General features: G+C 44.2%; 1 protein-coding gene across 1 annotated transcript; it reads right to left on the reverse strand.

Annotated features, from left to right (window-relative positions):
- Window positions 1-299: 299 nt before the first annotated feature.
- On the reverse strand, window positions 300-13,702 carry LOC446003 (transmembrane channel-like protein 3). The gene is made up of 22 exons (XM_029832238.1): window positions 13,587-13,702; window positions 12,986-13,132; window positions 12,174-12,303; window positions 11,153-11,234; window positions 10,965-11,071; window positions 10,317-10,415; window positions 8,886-9,028; window positions 8,442-8,589; window positions 8,325-8,368; window positions 8,007-8,154; window positions 6,352-6,461; window positions 6,181-6,259; window positions 5,359-5,604; window positions 5,063-5,191; window positions 4,654-4,721; window positions 3,939-4,067; window positions 3,647-3,757; window positions 3,329-3,454; window positions 2,583-2,661; window positions 2,305-2,347; window positions 1,919-2,219; window positions 300-1,240 (listed from the first exon to the last, which is right to left on the reverse strand). Exons 1-22 carry the CDS (start codon window positions 13,700-13,702, stop codon window positions 358-360), a joined length of 3,468 nt encoding a protein of 1,155 aa, XP_029688098.1. The 3' UTR covers window positions 300-357.
- Between the last annotated feature and the right edge of the window lie 3,376 nt (window positions 13,703-17,078).

Below are 17,078 nucleotides of genomic sequence, written 5' to 3' on the forward strand. Positions count from 1 at the left end.
TGCTGGGAATTCTGGGAAGTCAGTAATTACTCATCCAAACCTCCCAATAATAAGGATATCCATATTGTATGCAATGTGTGACACACACACACACACACACACGCACACACACACACACACTCTATATATTGCATTGTGTGTGTGTACATATACGTATATATATAAATATATATAAATGATTGACAGGCACGTTTGAAGCCATATGCTTGCTTTCATAGTCACCTGAGTTTATGAGCTTAACAGATATATTCTATTCTATTACTATTTAAAATGGGGGAACAAATGAGACAAAGAAGTCAGGGCACACTTCCCTCACTGGCTTTATTGTATATGACATTTTGTGGTCCATACGTGACATCACACGTTGGAGCAGACCAGGTCATGTGACTCAGCCAGATTCAGGTATAAGCTGCCTTTGGATCTTTTCTGGGCCACCTCAGATCTGTTATGGATCACTTGGATGTACTGGTCAGTGCTGCTATGGTGTTGGTCGCTGCTCGAGCCCGGGGAAGCTGAGTCTGACTCAGTCTGAGGAGTCTCTGGCTTGGTCCTGATCTTGGTGGTCTTCAGGGGTCTCGGCCTCACTGGGGACCGATGCACGGAACACAACTGAAGACCGTCTTCTTCTTTCACACTAGTACGGAATTTTGAGGCCAAATCATCAGTTTCTCCTTCACCGTCGTCCTGCTTGGCCTTTCCATATCTTCTAGTATTACTGTGTCTTCCTTTGGACCCCTGGTTCTTGATGTGGTTCTCACTGTAGAAGTGTGACTGGTGGTCTGCCAGGAAGCGGTGGTCCTGAGGCCTCCTCTTGTGTTTCAAGTGCTCCTCACCCTCCCACTCTTGGGTGAGATGTGAGATGTGAGGCCTGTGAGAACGTTGTTGGCATTTGATGTTTTGAGGAGCAAAACACTCAGAGTTGCGTGGACAGAGCTCCAGGATCTCTGGAGGTTCTGCTATCAGGTAATGGCGTGGAATGCGTGTTGCTGAGTGGAGCAGCTTCCTTCTGGGCACGTGCTCGTTGACGATGATGTAGCGAGTGGTGTGACCTTGTCGTCCTCCATAACCCTGAGCAGCGGAGCTCCCCGCAGCATTGCCAGGATGTATGGAGCGTACGGTTCTCCTGCAGGTGGGCTCGGTGTGGATTCTGTCAGAGCCACAGCTTGGAGGATCGCGGGCCATGTGGTGATAAGATTTGGACCTGCAGGTACCAGTAAGTCGACCTACAGATGGTGGAGGTCTGTTATAGGAAAGAGCCACACAGAAGACCGTGAGATGAATGTGAGATTGTGATCCAGAATTGTGTCTCTGTTGCAGTGAATTTCTAGAGCGTCTTTGCATCTCAAATACTCCCAGGCAAGTTTTGTGATGGAAGATTTTGTGTAGTTACTGATAAATGTAACCTTTTCTGAGTGGAACCTCTGTGAAATTACTGTCATAAGCCCACGGTTGCCCCTTGGAGCAGATGTTCTTATTGGTAACCTCTACTCTGGGGGGAGGGGGAGGGGGGGGATACCCTGCTGTCTACAGTGTTCTGAGTGGGACTGCCGGCAAGGTTTTGGCAACAACCTTGGTCCCAATAATTGGTCTCATCAGACCAAAGGACATCCTTCAGTTGACTGTGAGTCAACATGTCCGTTCCTTTTCCTTGTCAGGCTTGTATACTGTCATTATTGGAATGATGGTTAGTCCAAACAAGGGGGGGTTGGCAGAACCACGTCGGCCCTCGCTCAGTGAGGTGAAACAACCTAAAATTCACCCTTAATTTCCTTCCCAGCAGGGACCAACTGCAACTGTAATCTGCTACCTTCACTAGTCAGGTCAGCACTTCACTACCTAATCATCAGCCAAGTGATGCTCTCATTAGAGGCACTATTAGTTATTGGACTTGTCAGGGACGCGACCTGATAAAAGTCACCTGTTGGTCCTGTCTGTAACTGGGCCAGTCCAGTTGGGTACGCGCTCCGGCCTGTGTTTTGGTACTTTGGCCACTGTCGGACTGTGGACACATCCAGCTACGCTCCCTCTGTCCTTCACATCTGCTGCAGCTGCTGACTGGGCGATGGTCCGGATGCTGTTTCCACGGCGAGAAGGCGACTGGACGTTTTTGACGCTGCTGTAACGTTTGGGTGACCCGGTGTGGATGGAGGCCTCTTGGCTGCTCAGGTCACTCTCTGGTTCGTGGTTCCTGTCTGCCACCTCTGGAGGCTGACGCCTTGCTAAAGTTCAGTTAAACACAAGTGGCCGAGTGAAATCAGGAGCGTAGAGAAACCAGTCAGGAGGTGAAGAAGACAACAGAATTACCAGCAGCTATTTGGAAGACTTTCTTCTTGTCCTTAGTTCGCTCCTACAGAGAAAGGATTCAGTAGAGAATCTTTAGGTTGAGACAATGAGAGGGTCATCCTGCTGTAACCTGCAGCCCTCTACAACAAGAAGATCTAGAATTGTTGTTTTTAACCCTGGGCCAACAGTACGGACACTGAAGCTAAAACTACTGTATGTGAAGCATTTGTTGGTGAATGAAAATCCAGGGAAATATCATGTAGAAAGTAAACATTGATAATAAATGATCAGCAACTCACTGTCTGTAGCTGCATCCTCAGCTGGTTGTTGGTGAATTTGAGGGATCTGGCGATGGCCTGAAGGTAGTAGATCAGCATACTGCAAAAGCAACAAGCCCAACATGTTTCTCGCCTGTCAGAGCCTTCAGAGCCTTCAGACCCCTCAGCGCCTTCAGACCCTTCAGAGCCTTCAGAACCTGAGTGCCTTCAGAGCCTTCAGACCCTTCAGCGCCTTCAGAGCCTTCAGAGCCTTCAGAGCCTTTAGAGCCTTCAGACCCCTCAGAGCCTTCAGAGCCTTTCTGAGCCTTCAGAGCCTTTAGAGCCTTCAGACCATTCAGAGCCTTTCTGAGCCTTCAGAGCCTTTAGAACCTTCAGAGCCTTTAGAGCCTTCAGACCATTCAGAGCCTTTCTGAGCCTTCAGAGCCTTTAGAACCTTCAGAGCCTTTAGAGCCTTCAGACCATTCAGAGCCTTTCGACCCTTCAGACCCACCAGACCCTTCGACTCCTTTCATATTATTGTATTCTGGCCTTAAGGCATCCTTCGAATATTCTCATTAATCTAATTATTTTTTTAAAAGAATCTTTTTAAAAGAAAAACTGAAAGTTTATGACAATATTTCCTGAGCAGCTCTAGAGCTCAGAAGATTGAACGGGCACAGATCTGGAAAAAGTTTGGCACAACCCGAACTCTTCCCAGAGTTGACCAAGAACCCCCCCGGCACTCTGGTTGTGTGTGTGTGTGTGTGTGTGTGTGTGTGTGTGTTTACAACAGAAGCAGCAGGGCTGGCAGCACCACGATGGGGCTGCTGATGTAACTCGTCACCGTTCTGAACCACAGTGGGAAATCATTGGCCACAGTCTCAGAAATGATGTCGTAAATCTTCTCTTGACCACTGAAACACACATTTGGTGCTCAGAGTCACTAAAAACATTCCAGATTCCTCAATGTGCTTGTTTCAAAGATCAATTCTTCCTGACCACCGTTTCACCGTCTGTCAGTATCATCTGCAGGTGAACCAAACAAGTTCCTTGAATGCTGGATCAGACCCCTACCTGGGGCATCTGCTGCCTATAGGATGCTTTACCTAAAGGGCCCACAGTGCTGTGAAGGTCTGTATCTCACGATGGCAAAGATGGTGGGCAGCATACACAGGAAGAGCATGAACAACAACATCGCCAAGTAGAAATTATTTGACCTGAAAGTCAACAGAAGGATCTAGAGTTAGAAAATACACACACATTTCATCTTGATCTGTGAGTCCTGCATAGAGTAAAACGTGCCGCCACCAGTCTATACAAGACATTGATCAGAGTTATTGATGATTGATCAGATGTACTAAATGTGTGTGTGTGTGTGTGTGTGTGTGTGAGAGAGACCTGGAGGCTCTGAACACCTGCTGATGTGGAACATTACAGGTGAGGACAGCCCAGCTCCTGAGATACATCAGACCAACGAGTTTCAACACATTAAAGGCAGGAAGACATGGTGAGAAAAATGCTCCCATCCTGGGGAAAGACACACACACACACACACACACACACACACACACACACACACAGGGTCATGGGCCGGTCGGCTTCTCAGCCTTTTTTGTTAACAGCAGCTCATTTAGTGCTGGACAGGCTATAAAGGGTGAATTACATCCTCTATTACAACTGTGTTGGGCCAAGGTGACTCAGTGTGACCGATAATCCTCATCAGTTCAGACATACCTGATGGTTCTTTGGTTAAGGACCATTCTAGCCTCTTCCAGGCTTTTCTTAATATGACGTTATACCATAAAGTATTATGTCCGTGTGTGATACTTTATGTTCTTTTTACTCTCTTTTTTTGTAATTGTATCAAAACAGAAGGGACCTTTTTGGAAATTTATAATCCAATGAATATGAACTAATATCAGAAACCGCATTAAATCACAGCAAATAAACAATTTAGAAGGATTCAAATTGTTTCTACACGATAATAAGGCAAAGGCATTAAGCCTCCGCTGGATTTATGCTTCTGCATGAGAGAATCTGGTGGATACAACATTCAAAGTTTAGCAGAAAATCAAAATAGCTGCACCAGAACGTGACTAATATTTCAACTTACCAGATCATTCCTTGGTTATAGATTAGATGCAGAACATTCTCTGCTATCTTGAACTCCCCATATTCAGGCTGTGAGGAAAGCAAGAGAATGTGCCTTCATGAGCTGGAGGCCGCTAAATAAGCTAATGTCCAACGTTTAGCATTTTGTCGTTCTCCAAACAATTTCACTTCCATCTCATGATAATGTCACATTGCAGCAGTGTTTTAGCAATAGTTTTGGAACACCTTCTAGGTTCCTGAGTCCATACTTGGACCATAGAGGACCATATTTGGACCATATTTGACATATTGTTGGCAAAAATTGTGAGGGTTGGGTTCGGGTGTCTTGGTTCTACTCCGCATGGTGCTTCCATGTGAATCACCGTGGTGACTGCTGTCACTGCACCAGTGTTTCGCACAGGCCAACTTACAAATTTGCTCTCTAAATCCCAGCAGCAGCAGTCACTCAGGTAGCGAACCACTAAACCTCTGATGAAGTCGATCAGCAGGATACTGGCCACCGTGAAGATCATGTCAATGATGGACAGCTTCAGCATTTCCTGGAGAAACACACTGATGTCACACCTTCTATCCAAGCCTGTCCATCCGAATTGTTAAGGAACACTACCTTTCATCTAATCTAATCCACTCCACACCCTCCATGATCCATCCCAACAAGTCCACTTATCTAACAGCCCAAACCCTCACATGCATGCTGGGTAACGACCTGTCCAACGTAGGTCTCCCAGCACTGGTCCTGCTGGGAGAGGGTGTTCTTCTCAAACAGAGCGGTCTGGTTGGAGAAGCTCCTTCTATGACTTGTTTGATCCAAGACAGTTGCTATGGTTACTCTTGTGGTGTTATGTTGCTCAGCGATGTAAGCCACTGTAGGCGGGTGACCCCCCAACTCCTGCTGAGAGATGGTGGCCAGCAAGGAACTGGAGTCAGAGAAGTTACCTGGAGACACCTGAAGCTGGAATACAAATGCAGACAAATTCAAAGTTATCACAACTATTCCCAAAAAAAACATGCATCACAACACAAAGTTGTGGGTCAAAGTCATTATTTGTGACTGGTTTTCACACGCTGGTGTGTTGGGTCAGACCACCTCGGCCAGTCTTTGACCCTGTTCACCACTTTTCCCTTCATGGAACACTTTTCATTGGTGCTTCATAGATCCAGTTTTCTAGATTCAACTTTGAGGACATCAACTTTGTTGCCTAATACATCCCAGATGCCCCGATGAAGGAATAATCCAGTCAGTGGTCAATGTTATACCTGCTCAATGTACAGCATGATGCATATATGTAAACAACATGTTTGCTCTGTTTAATATTAGATATTAAAAACAATTGTCAGTCACAAAATACTTGAAATCCTACACTCTATTTCTTAAGTGTAACCCCCCCCCCATTTTAAGCCATTTTAAGTTGTTAAAATCACAGTTCTCATCATCACACATCTTCTCCAAAAAGCAAAATATGATATCTTATATGAAGGATGTACCCACGTTAGTAATGAATCACACTTTTGATAGTTTTGTACTCACAGAGGAGCTCATACTGTTAACTTTGTCAAGAAGGGCAATAATGAGGCTGTAGAGGTTCCCCAGGTACAAAACCAGCACTCTGAGGACAGGAAAAGGTCTATTAGTAGAGAAAGCTGTCACTGGTACACTGGTATATTGAGATGAGGCTGTATTCAACAGTGGCGGGCTGACCTTGCTAACTGGAATCTGAGTGAAGTGCGTGGATGGTACATCTCCATCTGAGCCACCAGCTCAAAGGCCGATGGAGCGATCATGGTGATGAGAGAAACCACCACACTCACCTCAAGAAAGGGGGAAAGACACCAACAGTGCTGACATTGCTGGGCTCTAAGCAAGCTAACCAGTTAGCCACAGCACAAGTGAAGCACTGCAGTCTCAGCAGAAGGGTGAAATAAACGTTATTCTCATCTTTTCAGGTGGGGAAACCAACTGTGATCTCAACCCCCACAATCACAACTCAGCTACCAGGTCATGTTTTATATGAATAATTAAGTTCTTCAGCAAATAATGGGGATTAGGAGATCCACCACTGGCAACATCATGAACTAAAGTTGCTAAAAGCTTTTACTGGAACTATCCTGTCGTTCACACCGCTGGATGTTGGCAACTCCCAGTTTGTCTGATGTGCTGACCACTTCACCAACTTCTGCTCATGAATATGGAAATAGCAACAGATCACCACATCTGTAGCGTTTGCGTCTATATTGGTTTACATTTCAGGTTGGAAGTCCCAGCCCTTTGATTTAGAGCCACTGGGTAAAGGACAGAAGTACGGATGCATATTTCTGCCACACATACAAAAAATCAGCTGCTGGGACTCACCACGTTAGTTCATGTTTTTAGGTTATAACGAGAAACTCACGTTATTTTATGTTTTCAAGCTATAACGAGAAACCCATGTTATTTTATGTTTTCAAGCTATAACGAGAAACTCACGTTATTTCATGTTTTCAGGTTATAACGAGAAACTCACGTTATTTTATGTTTCTGAGTTATAACGAGAAACTCACATTATTTTATGTTTCTGAGTTATAACGAGAAACTCACGTTATTTTATGTTTTTAGGTCATAACGAGAAACTTAGGTTATTTCATGTTTTTAGGTCATAACGAGAAACTCACGTTATTTTATGTTTTCAAGCTATAACGAGAAACACCACGTTATTTCATGTTTTTAGGTTATAACGAGAAACTCACGTTATTTTATGTTTCTGAGTTATAACGAGAAACACCACGTTATTTCATGTTTTTAGGTTATAACGAGAAACTTACGTTATTTTATGTTTTCAAGCTATAACGAGAAACTCACGTTATTTCATGTTTTTAGGTCATAACGAGAAACTCACGTTATTTTATGTTTTCACATTATAAAGAAAAATGATCATGTTCATGTTTCCACGTTATAATGAGAAACTATCACATTATTTCATTATTAACATTAAGAAGGGAAACTATTATGTTATTTCGTGCTTTTACGTTAAAAAAATCTTAAATTTTAAATGTTTTCACCCTAAACAAGATGAACGTGAAACGATTAAAACGAGGAAGAATATAGAATATATATGATCAAAGCAGAACAGCGCCACCTCTGGCTGCACACTTATTGAGTCTATGGGATGTTTTCCAAAAGAAATCTGATGAGTAGCCTAAAACATGTAAGCCAGAGTATCGTTCTAATCACATGACTGAGTTCCATAGCTATGTATGAGATGTGATTATTCTGATCACCTAATTACTGCTTTACTGGATCGTTATGGTGACGTACACATGGGTTCCTACACGCTAGAACTGAAGCTAATGGAGATGATGTTCGCTCAGCTCTCTGACCTCGTTCTTCTCCCACAGCGTCAGCTCAGGCTTTTCCTGCTCCAGTTTCTGAGAACGTTCCACCACAAAGTAGATGATGTAGATGCTGCCCGCCAAAAACAGCAGCACCAAGATGTTAGCTAGTATCCGCAGACTGATCAGCACTGCGCTGAAAAACCACAGAACGACACACAAAGTCACATGGAGAAACACACCTGGAGACTATGACATCACTACAATACAGCAGAGGCTCCAGGAAACAAGATGTTACCAGACGTTTTGCTCCAGTGCCTCTGTCATATGTATATATCTATAGGGGGAGGGAGAGCCGATGCTTACAGGCTGGTGTCTTTTTTCTTCTCCTGCTCGTCCACTATGGCTTCCTGTACATTAAGAGACATGTTGGTGACCATTGGTGACACAGAGACGGTCTCTAACGTTCATTTCCTTGCTGACCCTGATGTTGTTCACAATAGCAGCCGCTTTGCTCTCAGCAGCCTCTGGATTCCCGATCAGGTAATCCCAGGCACAGAACACCCTCCAACAGAAGGTGAAGTTCTCGTCAGAGGTGCTGGCCAGGTTCAGACGGGAGTTCTTAGCCATTCTGCAATTGGGAATGAAATCTAAGTGACCAAAATGCTCATCAGAAACATTATCAGCCACTTCATGTTCTCGTCCTGGTGCTGCTTTCCTTCTGGATTAAGGAAGACATCTCAGGCCCACATTGGGGAGGGGGGCACTTGTGGTAATCTATCACAATTTTTCTAGTACCGGTACTATTCTGATATGGTAGATTTCAAACAGCGATCGGCTTTCTTGAACCACCTGAATCACTTCTGTCCCACAGGTGTGCTTCCACACAGGTGGACGACCCAACTGCGTTTTAAAGAAATCAATTACTTTCTCAACAGAAAGATGAAGCTGTAGGCGAACACAGCCATGCCAACCAGGAAGTAGGCGAGGGGCAGTCGGTACCCCGCACTGCCGATCTTCCTCACTCTGCCGTAGTAACCATAGAATAAGACGGAGTACTGCAGGTAACCCTGTGGAGGTGAAACACAAGACGAGATCATACTCATGCAGTTTGGGAAATATGACACAGTAGTCTACTAGGAGAGCCCCCTGTTTGCATATAGATGTCCCTGGACGCACAGGTACAGGTTATAACACCTTTCTGGTTTTCTATCTTGTGTTTCTGTTGTGTTTCACCTCCTTCAGAGGATAAGGAAGAGTTAGTCAGAGCTCAATTATGGAACATTAATTACTCATACTCATTACTGATACTAACACTGTTTTTGTATTTGCTGAGCACAAACTGATTATTTAAATCTGTTACTTCACCTATAGGATTATTTAAACACATTGGACAGTGTGAAGTAAATAAAAAGGCAGTAAAACAGTCTCGATGTTTAATTGTTTTTAACAATGTTTAGCTGTTTTTAACTACGTCTAACTCTTTTTAACAATGTTAAACTCTCTTTAACAATAACTCTCTTTAACAATGTTTAATTACCTTTAACAATGTTAAACTCTGTTTAACTATGTTTAACTCTCTTTAACAATGTTTAACTACTTTTAACAATGTTAAACTCTGTGTAACAATGTTTAACTGTTTTTAACTACATCTAACTCTTTTTAACAATGTTAAACTCTTTTTAACAATGTTAAACTCTTTTTAACAATGTTTAACTACTTTTAACAATGTTAAACTCTGTTTAACTATGTTAAACTCTCTTTAACAATGTTTAACTCTGTTTAACTACGTCTAACTCTTTTTAACAATGTTAAACTCTCTTTAACAATAACTCTCTTTAACAATGTTTAATTACCTTTAACAATGTTAAACTCTGTGTAACAATGTTTAACTGTTTTTAACTACATCTAACTCTTTTTAACAATGTTAAACTCTTTTTAACAATGTTAAACTCTTTTTAACAATGTTTAACTACTTTTAACAATGTTAAACTCTGTTTAACTATGTTAAACTCTCTTTAACAATGTTTAACTACTTTTAACAATGTTAAACTCTGTGTAACAATGTTTAACTGTTTTTAACTACAACTTACTCTTTTTAACAATGTTAAACTCTCTTTAACAATGTTTAATTACTTTTAACAATGTTAAACTCTTTTTAACAATGTTTAATTACTTTTAACAATGTTAAACTCTGTGTAACAATGTTTAACTGTTTTTTACTACGTCTAACTGTTTTAAACTATGTCTAACTCTTTAACAATGTTTAACTCTCTAAACAATGTTTAACTGTCTGTGACAAATGATCCATCAGATTTCCTGCTAATGCCCTTCTGCTAATACTAAGAAGATTCTTGCCCCAAGAGACCAGATGGTGTCCAAGTCCTGGGCTGAAGCCACTTGCTCTTTGGGGATAGTTTTACTTCTTGTTGTCCCAAAAGGAGCTCCAGCCAGCAGCTGCAACACACAGGTGCACAGTAATTCAATAATTAATGTACATTATTACTGTATGTAATAATGGACTCTAATGCCATTATTTTTATACTCTGTGCTTTTTTGTGGAGCCACTAAAACTGGACATCTTCTATGCTTGGCTGTTCCCCTCAGGGGCCACCTCGTGGGGCCACTCTCTCCATCTGACCAGACCTTCTATATTGCTTCTTCTTCTTCTCTCACACCAACGGACTTCAGATTCTCTTTCTCCACAACCATCCTTTCGCCACCTCCCAACACGATAGTTCAGAGGTTCCTGTCTCACCTCATCTTCCAGCCTGTCCATCACTATAGGGGTTGGGGTTTGGAGCTGAACAGCACCGATGGGCTTGGATCAAGGCTCATTTTTATGCTGAATCTTCTTCCTGATGCGACTATCTACATTTATCTGGTCTTGGGACAAGCTCAGGAGGACACTGACTTGTGCCCCGTAAATCCAGCATTGGTCTCCAAAACTGGAGACTGAGATTAAGAGAACAAGTCTCCATGTAGAGCCAAGAGAGATGTGCTGACCTCAGGGAGGATAATGAAGGCTCCCGTCATGATCGACAGAACGATGTTGATACCAAACAGCCAGCGCAGGAAGATGAAGTAGGACGCCACGCCGGAACCAAAGTGACCTCGGTGGAAGAGGAGACCCGAGCAGCATCAAAGACGGTTCGAAACGTGCAAGAACAGATGGAAACGTGGAGGTGACTCACTTTCTATCTTCTTGATCCTCACCTCCCAGGGAATAAACAGGACGGTGACGTTGTAGAGAAGACGGGAAATCTTTTTCAGTAGCTGCAGGATCACAGACGGAGGGTTCGTGTGACCAACCAAACGCCACATTCACCAGGATGTCATTGATATTACAGTTCTGGCTCTGCTCACACCGCGTTATTCTCTTCCATTTGACTGGAAATTAATACACCAACAATAATTTATACACACAGTTTTTTTTTAAAAAATAGGTCTTTTTAAAATGGAAGCTGTTCATGATTTGATGGTTATTGTGAAGAATGAAGCTTTTAGCTCCACTGACTGGAGTTCTCTATAAACAAGCACCTAACGTTTAAAATGACTAAATAATCAAAAGCAATTTATTGTGATGAGGCCTTAACATTTTAATTAACGTCAACTGTAACAGCAGGCCGTAAATTCTCTGCCCAGCTCTGGCGCTCCATTTATCCCCTCTGATAAGCACATTATCGTTACTGGGCAGGAACAATCACACGGTAAAATCTAGCTTCATCAGCAACAACATAAAAGAAACAAGAAAAGTGTATTTAAACAGTCCACAATGGCCCTATTGAGCTGGAAACCAGTACAGAGAGGATCTGAGGATACTGGGACAATGTTACCACCTGAAGGAGGAAAGAACCTGGAATACCGACCCACCAACGAGCGATAGAAAGGGTGCCTTGCTCAGGGGCACACCAGCCCATGATGTGTGTGGACTGTCCTGTGGCCTCGGCCCCCCGGGACCAGAGCTGCTCCGACCCCCCAGGAGGAAGCCAGCAGGGTGTCGTTCTGCAGAACAGTGTTCTCCCCTCTCTTGGTGACAGCTCTGAGAGCTTCTAAAGGTTCTTTCCTGAGTCCTCAGAGTTGTAAAATGCCATGAACAGGTCTGCGTGGTCACCGCTGGGGGGGGGGGGGGGTCCCAATGAACAGTGTTGGGGGTTGTTGTGTGTAGGTGCCTTCCTATGTGGCTCTATTTTTTTACAATAAGCTCCCACTTACATCAGCTCCTGCGTTCTGGTACCCTCTGGTTCTGGTCAGCCGCCCCTCATACTTCACAACTATTATTCTGGCCTGTCTGCAATCAGGGACCCAAAACAGAGAAGAGGCTGTCACAGCGGACACGACTTGTCTAAAGGTAAAATCAAAGGTAAAATCAAAGGAAATCATTTGCTTTGGTGCAGAAAGCACCAGCTCTCCCAGTAGGACCATTCCAAAGTAGTCAGATTAAAGGTCGTGGCAGTGGAACCTTTCCTCAACAGATGAGGGCCTGGATGATGCGTTCAGGACAAATCAGTGACTTGGGACGTGAAATAGGAGCTGTTCCAGCAGTGGAGATGAAAGGGTATAAAAGGCAAAGTGATGGCTGTAATAAAACCTGGGCAGTAATAACAAACTGCCCCTATAAACGCCCTTATCCACCCTCAGCACATCTCCTCCCTGCCGAGGGTCTCCTAATTATGTTGAAGCCTCCAGCACACACATGCACCCCCAGAGAGCATTTAGCAGCAATCGTGTATATTAACACATGTGGGAGCTCCGTGGGGGCTATAAAGGCTTCATATAGCAGCAATCGTGCATATTAACACACGTGGGAGCTCCGTGGGGGCTATAAAGGCTTCATATAGCAGCAATCGTGTATATTAACACACGTGGAAGCTCCGTGGGGGGCTATAAAGGCCTCATACGTGGCGACAGAGGGAAGAACCGGCCGGTCGGTGGCGTCTGTGGAGGCTTCCCTCACCACCTTCACCTGTCAGTTATCCAGGCGTGAACATGCCAAATCACACATGGAAGGAAAAACTGGGCACTACTTTAGGACTTTGAGCTTGCGTCTCATTGGCCAAGGTCGGGTCCGAATGTTGGCGATGATTTCTTTCTGGTACTGAATGTTCTGGAACATCTCCTCTGGATCGTTGCTGTCCATTCGCTCCTCGCCGTCATCTTCATCGTCTGAGGCGCTGCCGGATCGAAGAGTCGAATGAGCCTCTGAACACGTGATGTTCGCACTTTCTATTCAATTTAAAATAAATATATAATGTAAAATATAACACACACACACACACACACACACACACACACACACACACACTCTAACAGTTTGCTGTTTTTAATAACTGACAGGGTGGAATATTTACCAAAATACCCACATTAAAAAAAGGGAAATACAGACACATATATGTTTTTTCTAAAGTTTCTAAATTGGTCGAATCAGAAATCAAAAGAAACCCTTGAAATTCCGCCTGTGTTGGCGGATTCTTGCAGATAAAAGTCGGATGTTTGGGAGGCTAAAGCCCTTAAAACCCTCCGATCTTCATCCAATGACGTCTTTATAAAGCTCGTTCTGAGCTGCGCTTTAACATGAATAACGACCCTACAGAACCAGGGCGTTCAGGTAAGGGGGCTGGTACTGACCCCTGCCGGTCCGGGTACGCTGAGTAGATCCTCCTGGTGGTCTTCCTGATGCTCTTGTGTCTCTTGGCTGCAGAAACACCTCTGCTGCTGCACAGCTGAAGAGCCTCAGAACTCATCCTGGAGTGAGTGAGAAGCTCAGCACCACTGGGCTGGAGACACCCCCATTAGGGTCCAGTTCCCCCACCATCCAATCACAGGGCAGCTGGAGGCTTAAAGGGGCAGTAACAGACGTCCAGGTGCTGTGCTCATCAATGACTGAGCATCGTTATCGTTGGGGGGGGGTTAGGGTTACTATGATGGGGGGGGGGGGGGGGGGGGTTAGGAGAGCAGGTTAGGGTTACTATGATGGGGGGGGTTATGAATGAGTGAATGAATGAGTGAATGAATGAGTGAATGAATGAATGGGGTTTGCCGCTACGCTAGTGTGGCAGGGACGGAGTTGCTAATGTGAATTCTGTTGTTCTGAGTTTAAGCAACATGAAGGAACACCTCAACCGTTCAGGCATGAAGGAGTGTGAAGTCCAGACCAAGAACCTGGAACCCTGAACCCAAACCTGGATCAGAACGAAGGTTCCTGGTCTGATGAGTCCCTCAGCCCAACAGTGACCTTGCTGAGAAGGTTGTGAAAGAACAAGTGTGAGTGTTGTCAGCTGTAAATCAGCTTATCTTCATTCCTGGTCTCTTCTTCTTCTTCTGCCGTATTTCTGGATCCATTAGTCCCAGTTCAAAGGTTCCAGGTTTTACTGGAACTCAATTTTAAGCCTGGACAATTTGGGCTCTTCTCCCCGAGGGCTGAACAATCTTTATAAACCACGTTGTTGCTCCATTAGACGCTGATATAACGAGTCTGGCGGTCGATTCTCAGTTTGGGAAACACAGCAAGAACATTTTAACATTTGAGTTAAACTCATTTTGTTACGTTGTTACTAAAAGGGGAAACATTAGGTTCATATTTCAGAGTGAGACCTTCTGATGGTGAAGCCACCACAGGATTCATGTTTTCATTCTACTTCTTGTTGCTGTCACAGCCCGTTATGATAGTTACAGTGGCACAAGGCTTTGTGTGTCTGTGTGTAGAGTGTGTAGAGTGTGTGTAGAGTGTGTGTAGAGAGTGTGTAGAGTGTGTGTAGAGTGTGTGTGTAGTGTGTGCGGAGTGTGTTTAAGGTGTGTGTAGACTGTGTGTGTAGTGTGTAGAGTGTGTGTAGAGTGTGTGTGTAGTGTGTGCGTAGAGTGTAGAATGTGTGTAGAGAGTGTGTGTGTAGAGTGTAGAGTGTGTGTAGAGTGTTTGTGTAGAGTGTAGAGTGTGTGTAGAGTGTGTGTAGAGTGTAGAGTGTGTGTAGAGTGTAGAGTGTGTGTAGAGTGTGTGTGGAGTGTAGAGTGTGTGTGTAGAGTGTAGAGTGTGTGTAGAGTGTGTGTGTAGAGCGTGTGTGTAGAATGTAGAGTGTGTGTAGAGTGTGTGTGGAGTGTAGAGTGTGTGTATAGAGTGTAGAGTGTGTGTGTAGAGTGTAGAATGTGTGTAGAGTGTGTGTTTAGAGTGTAGAGTGTGTGCAGAGTGTTTGTGTAGAGTGTAGAGTGTGTGTAGAGTGTTTGTGTAGAGTGTAGAGTGTGTGTAGAGTGTTTGTGTAGAGTGTAGAGTGTGTATAGAGTGTGTGTAGAGTGTAGAGTGTGTGTAGAGTGTGTGTAGAGTGTGTGTGTAGAGTGTGTGTAGAGTGTGTGTGTAGAGTGTGTGTGGAGTGTGTGTGGAGTGTAGAGTGTAGAGTGTAGAGTGTGTGTAGAGTGTGTGTGTAGAGTGTGTGTAGAGTGTTAAGTGTGTGTAGAGTGTACAGTGTGTGTAGAGTGTGTGTAGAGTGTGTGTGGAGTGTAGAGTGTGTAGAGTGTGTGTGTAGAGTGTGTGTGGAGTGTAGAGTATGTGTAGAGTGTGTGTAGAGTGTGTAGAGTGTGTGTGTAGAGTGTGTATAGAGTGTAGAGTGTGTAGAGTGTGTGTAGAGAGTGTGTAGAGTGTGTAGAGTGTGTAGAGTGTGTGTAGAGTGTGTAGAGTGTGTAGAGTGTGTGTAGAGTGTGTGTAGAGTGTGTGTAGAGTGTGTGTAGAGTGTGTGTAGAGTGTGTGTAGAGTGTGTGTAGAGTGTGTGTAGAGTGTGTGTAGAGTGTGTAGAGTGTGTGTAGAGTGTGTGTAGAGTGTGTGTAGAGTGTGTGTAGAGTGTGTGTAGAGTGTGTGTGTAGAGTGTGTGTAGAGTGTAGAGTGTGTAGAGTGTAGAGTGTAGAGTGTGTGTAGAGTGTAGAGTGTGTGTAGAGTGTGTAGAGTGTGTGTAGAGTGTGTGTGTAGAGTGTGTGTAGAGTGTGTGTGGAGTGTAGAGTGTGTAGAGTGTGTGTAGAGTGTGTGTAGAGTGTGTGTAGAGTGTGTAGAGTGTGTGTAGAGTGTGTAGAGTGTGTGTAGAGTGTGTGTAGAGTGTGTGTAGAGTGTGTGCAGAGTGTGTGTAGAGTGTGTAGAGTGTGTGTAGAGTGTGTGTAGAGTGTAGAGTGTAGAGTGTGTGTAGAGTGTAGAGTGTGTGTAGAGTGTAGAGTGTGTGTAGAGTGTGTGTGTAGAGTGTGTGTAGAGTGTGTGTGGAGTGTAGAGTGTAGAGTGTGTGTAGAGTGTGTGTAGAGTGTGTGTAGAGTGTGTGCAGAGTGTGTGTAGAGTGTAGAGTGTGTGTAGAGTGTGTGTAGAGTGTAGAGTGTAGAGTGTAGAGTGTGTGTAGGGTGTAGAGTGTGTGTGTAGAGTGTAGAGTGTGTGTAGAGTGTGTGTGTAGAGTGTGTGTAGAGTGTGTGTGGAGTGTAGAGTGTAGAGTGTGTGTAGAGTGTGTGTAGAGTGTGTGTGGAGTGTAGAGTGTAGAGTGTGTGTAGAGTGTGTGGAGAGTGTAGAGTGTGTGTAGAGTGTAGAGTGTGTGTAGAGTGTACAGTGTGTGTAGAGTGTGTGTAGAGTGTGTGTAGAGTGTACTCTGTATAGTGTAGTGTTAGAGTGTGTGTGTGTAGAGGTGTAGATGTGAGTGTAGAGTGTGTGTAGAGTGTGTAGAGTGTGTGTAGAGTGTGTGTAGAGTGTAGAGTGTGTGTAGAGTGTGTGTGTAGAGTGTGTGTAGAGTGTGTGTGGAGTGTAGAGTGTAGAGTGTGTGTAGAGTGTGTGTAGAGTGTGTGTAGAGTGTGTGTAGAGTGTGTAGAGTGTGTGCAGAGTGTGTAGAGTGTGTGTAGAGTGTGTGTAGAGTGTGTGTAGAGTGTGTGCAGAGTGTGTGTAGAGTGTGTAGAGTGTGTGTAGAGTGTGTGTAGAGTGTAGAGTGTAGAGTGTGTGTAGAGTGTAGAGTGTGTGTAGAGTGTAGAGTGTGTGTAGAGTGTGTGTGTAGAGTGTGTGTAGAGTGTGTGTGGAGTGTAGAGTGTAGAGTGTGTGTAGAGTGTGTGTAGAGTGTGTGTAGAGTGTGTGCAGAGTGTGTGTAGAGTGTGTAGAGTGTGTGTAGAGTGTGTGTA

Source organism: Takifugu rubripes, unplaced genomic scaffold, assembly GCF_901000725.2.
Source record: "Takifugu rubripes unplaced genomic scaffold, fTakRub1.2, whole genome shotgun sequence".
Lineage (NCBI taxonomy): Eukaryota > Metazoa > Chordata > Actinopteri > Tetraodontiformes > Tetraodontidae > Takifugu > Takifugu rubripes.

Bases quoted from the DNA above. Each gene is read 5' to 3' on its own strand.
- LOC446003 (XM_029832238.1), bottom strand. From the start codon at position 13,702: ATGAGTTCTGAGGCTCTTCAGCTGTGCAGCAGCAGAGGTGTTTCTGCA. The intron at 11,235-12,173 runs GTAAGTGGGAGC...GTGATCCTGCAG, and splicing joins ACCAGAACGCAGGAGCTGAT to CTACTGAAAAAGATTTCCCG. The intron at 3,455-3,646 runs GTAAAGCATCCT...TGTGTGTTTCAG, and splicing joins CAGCACTGTGGGCCCTTTAG to TGGTCAAGAGAAGATTTACG.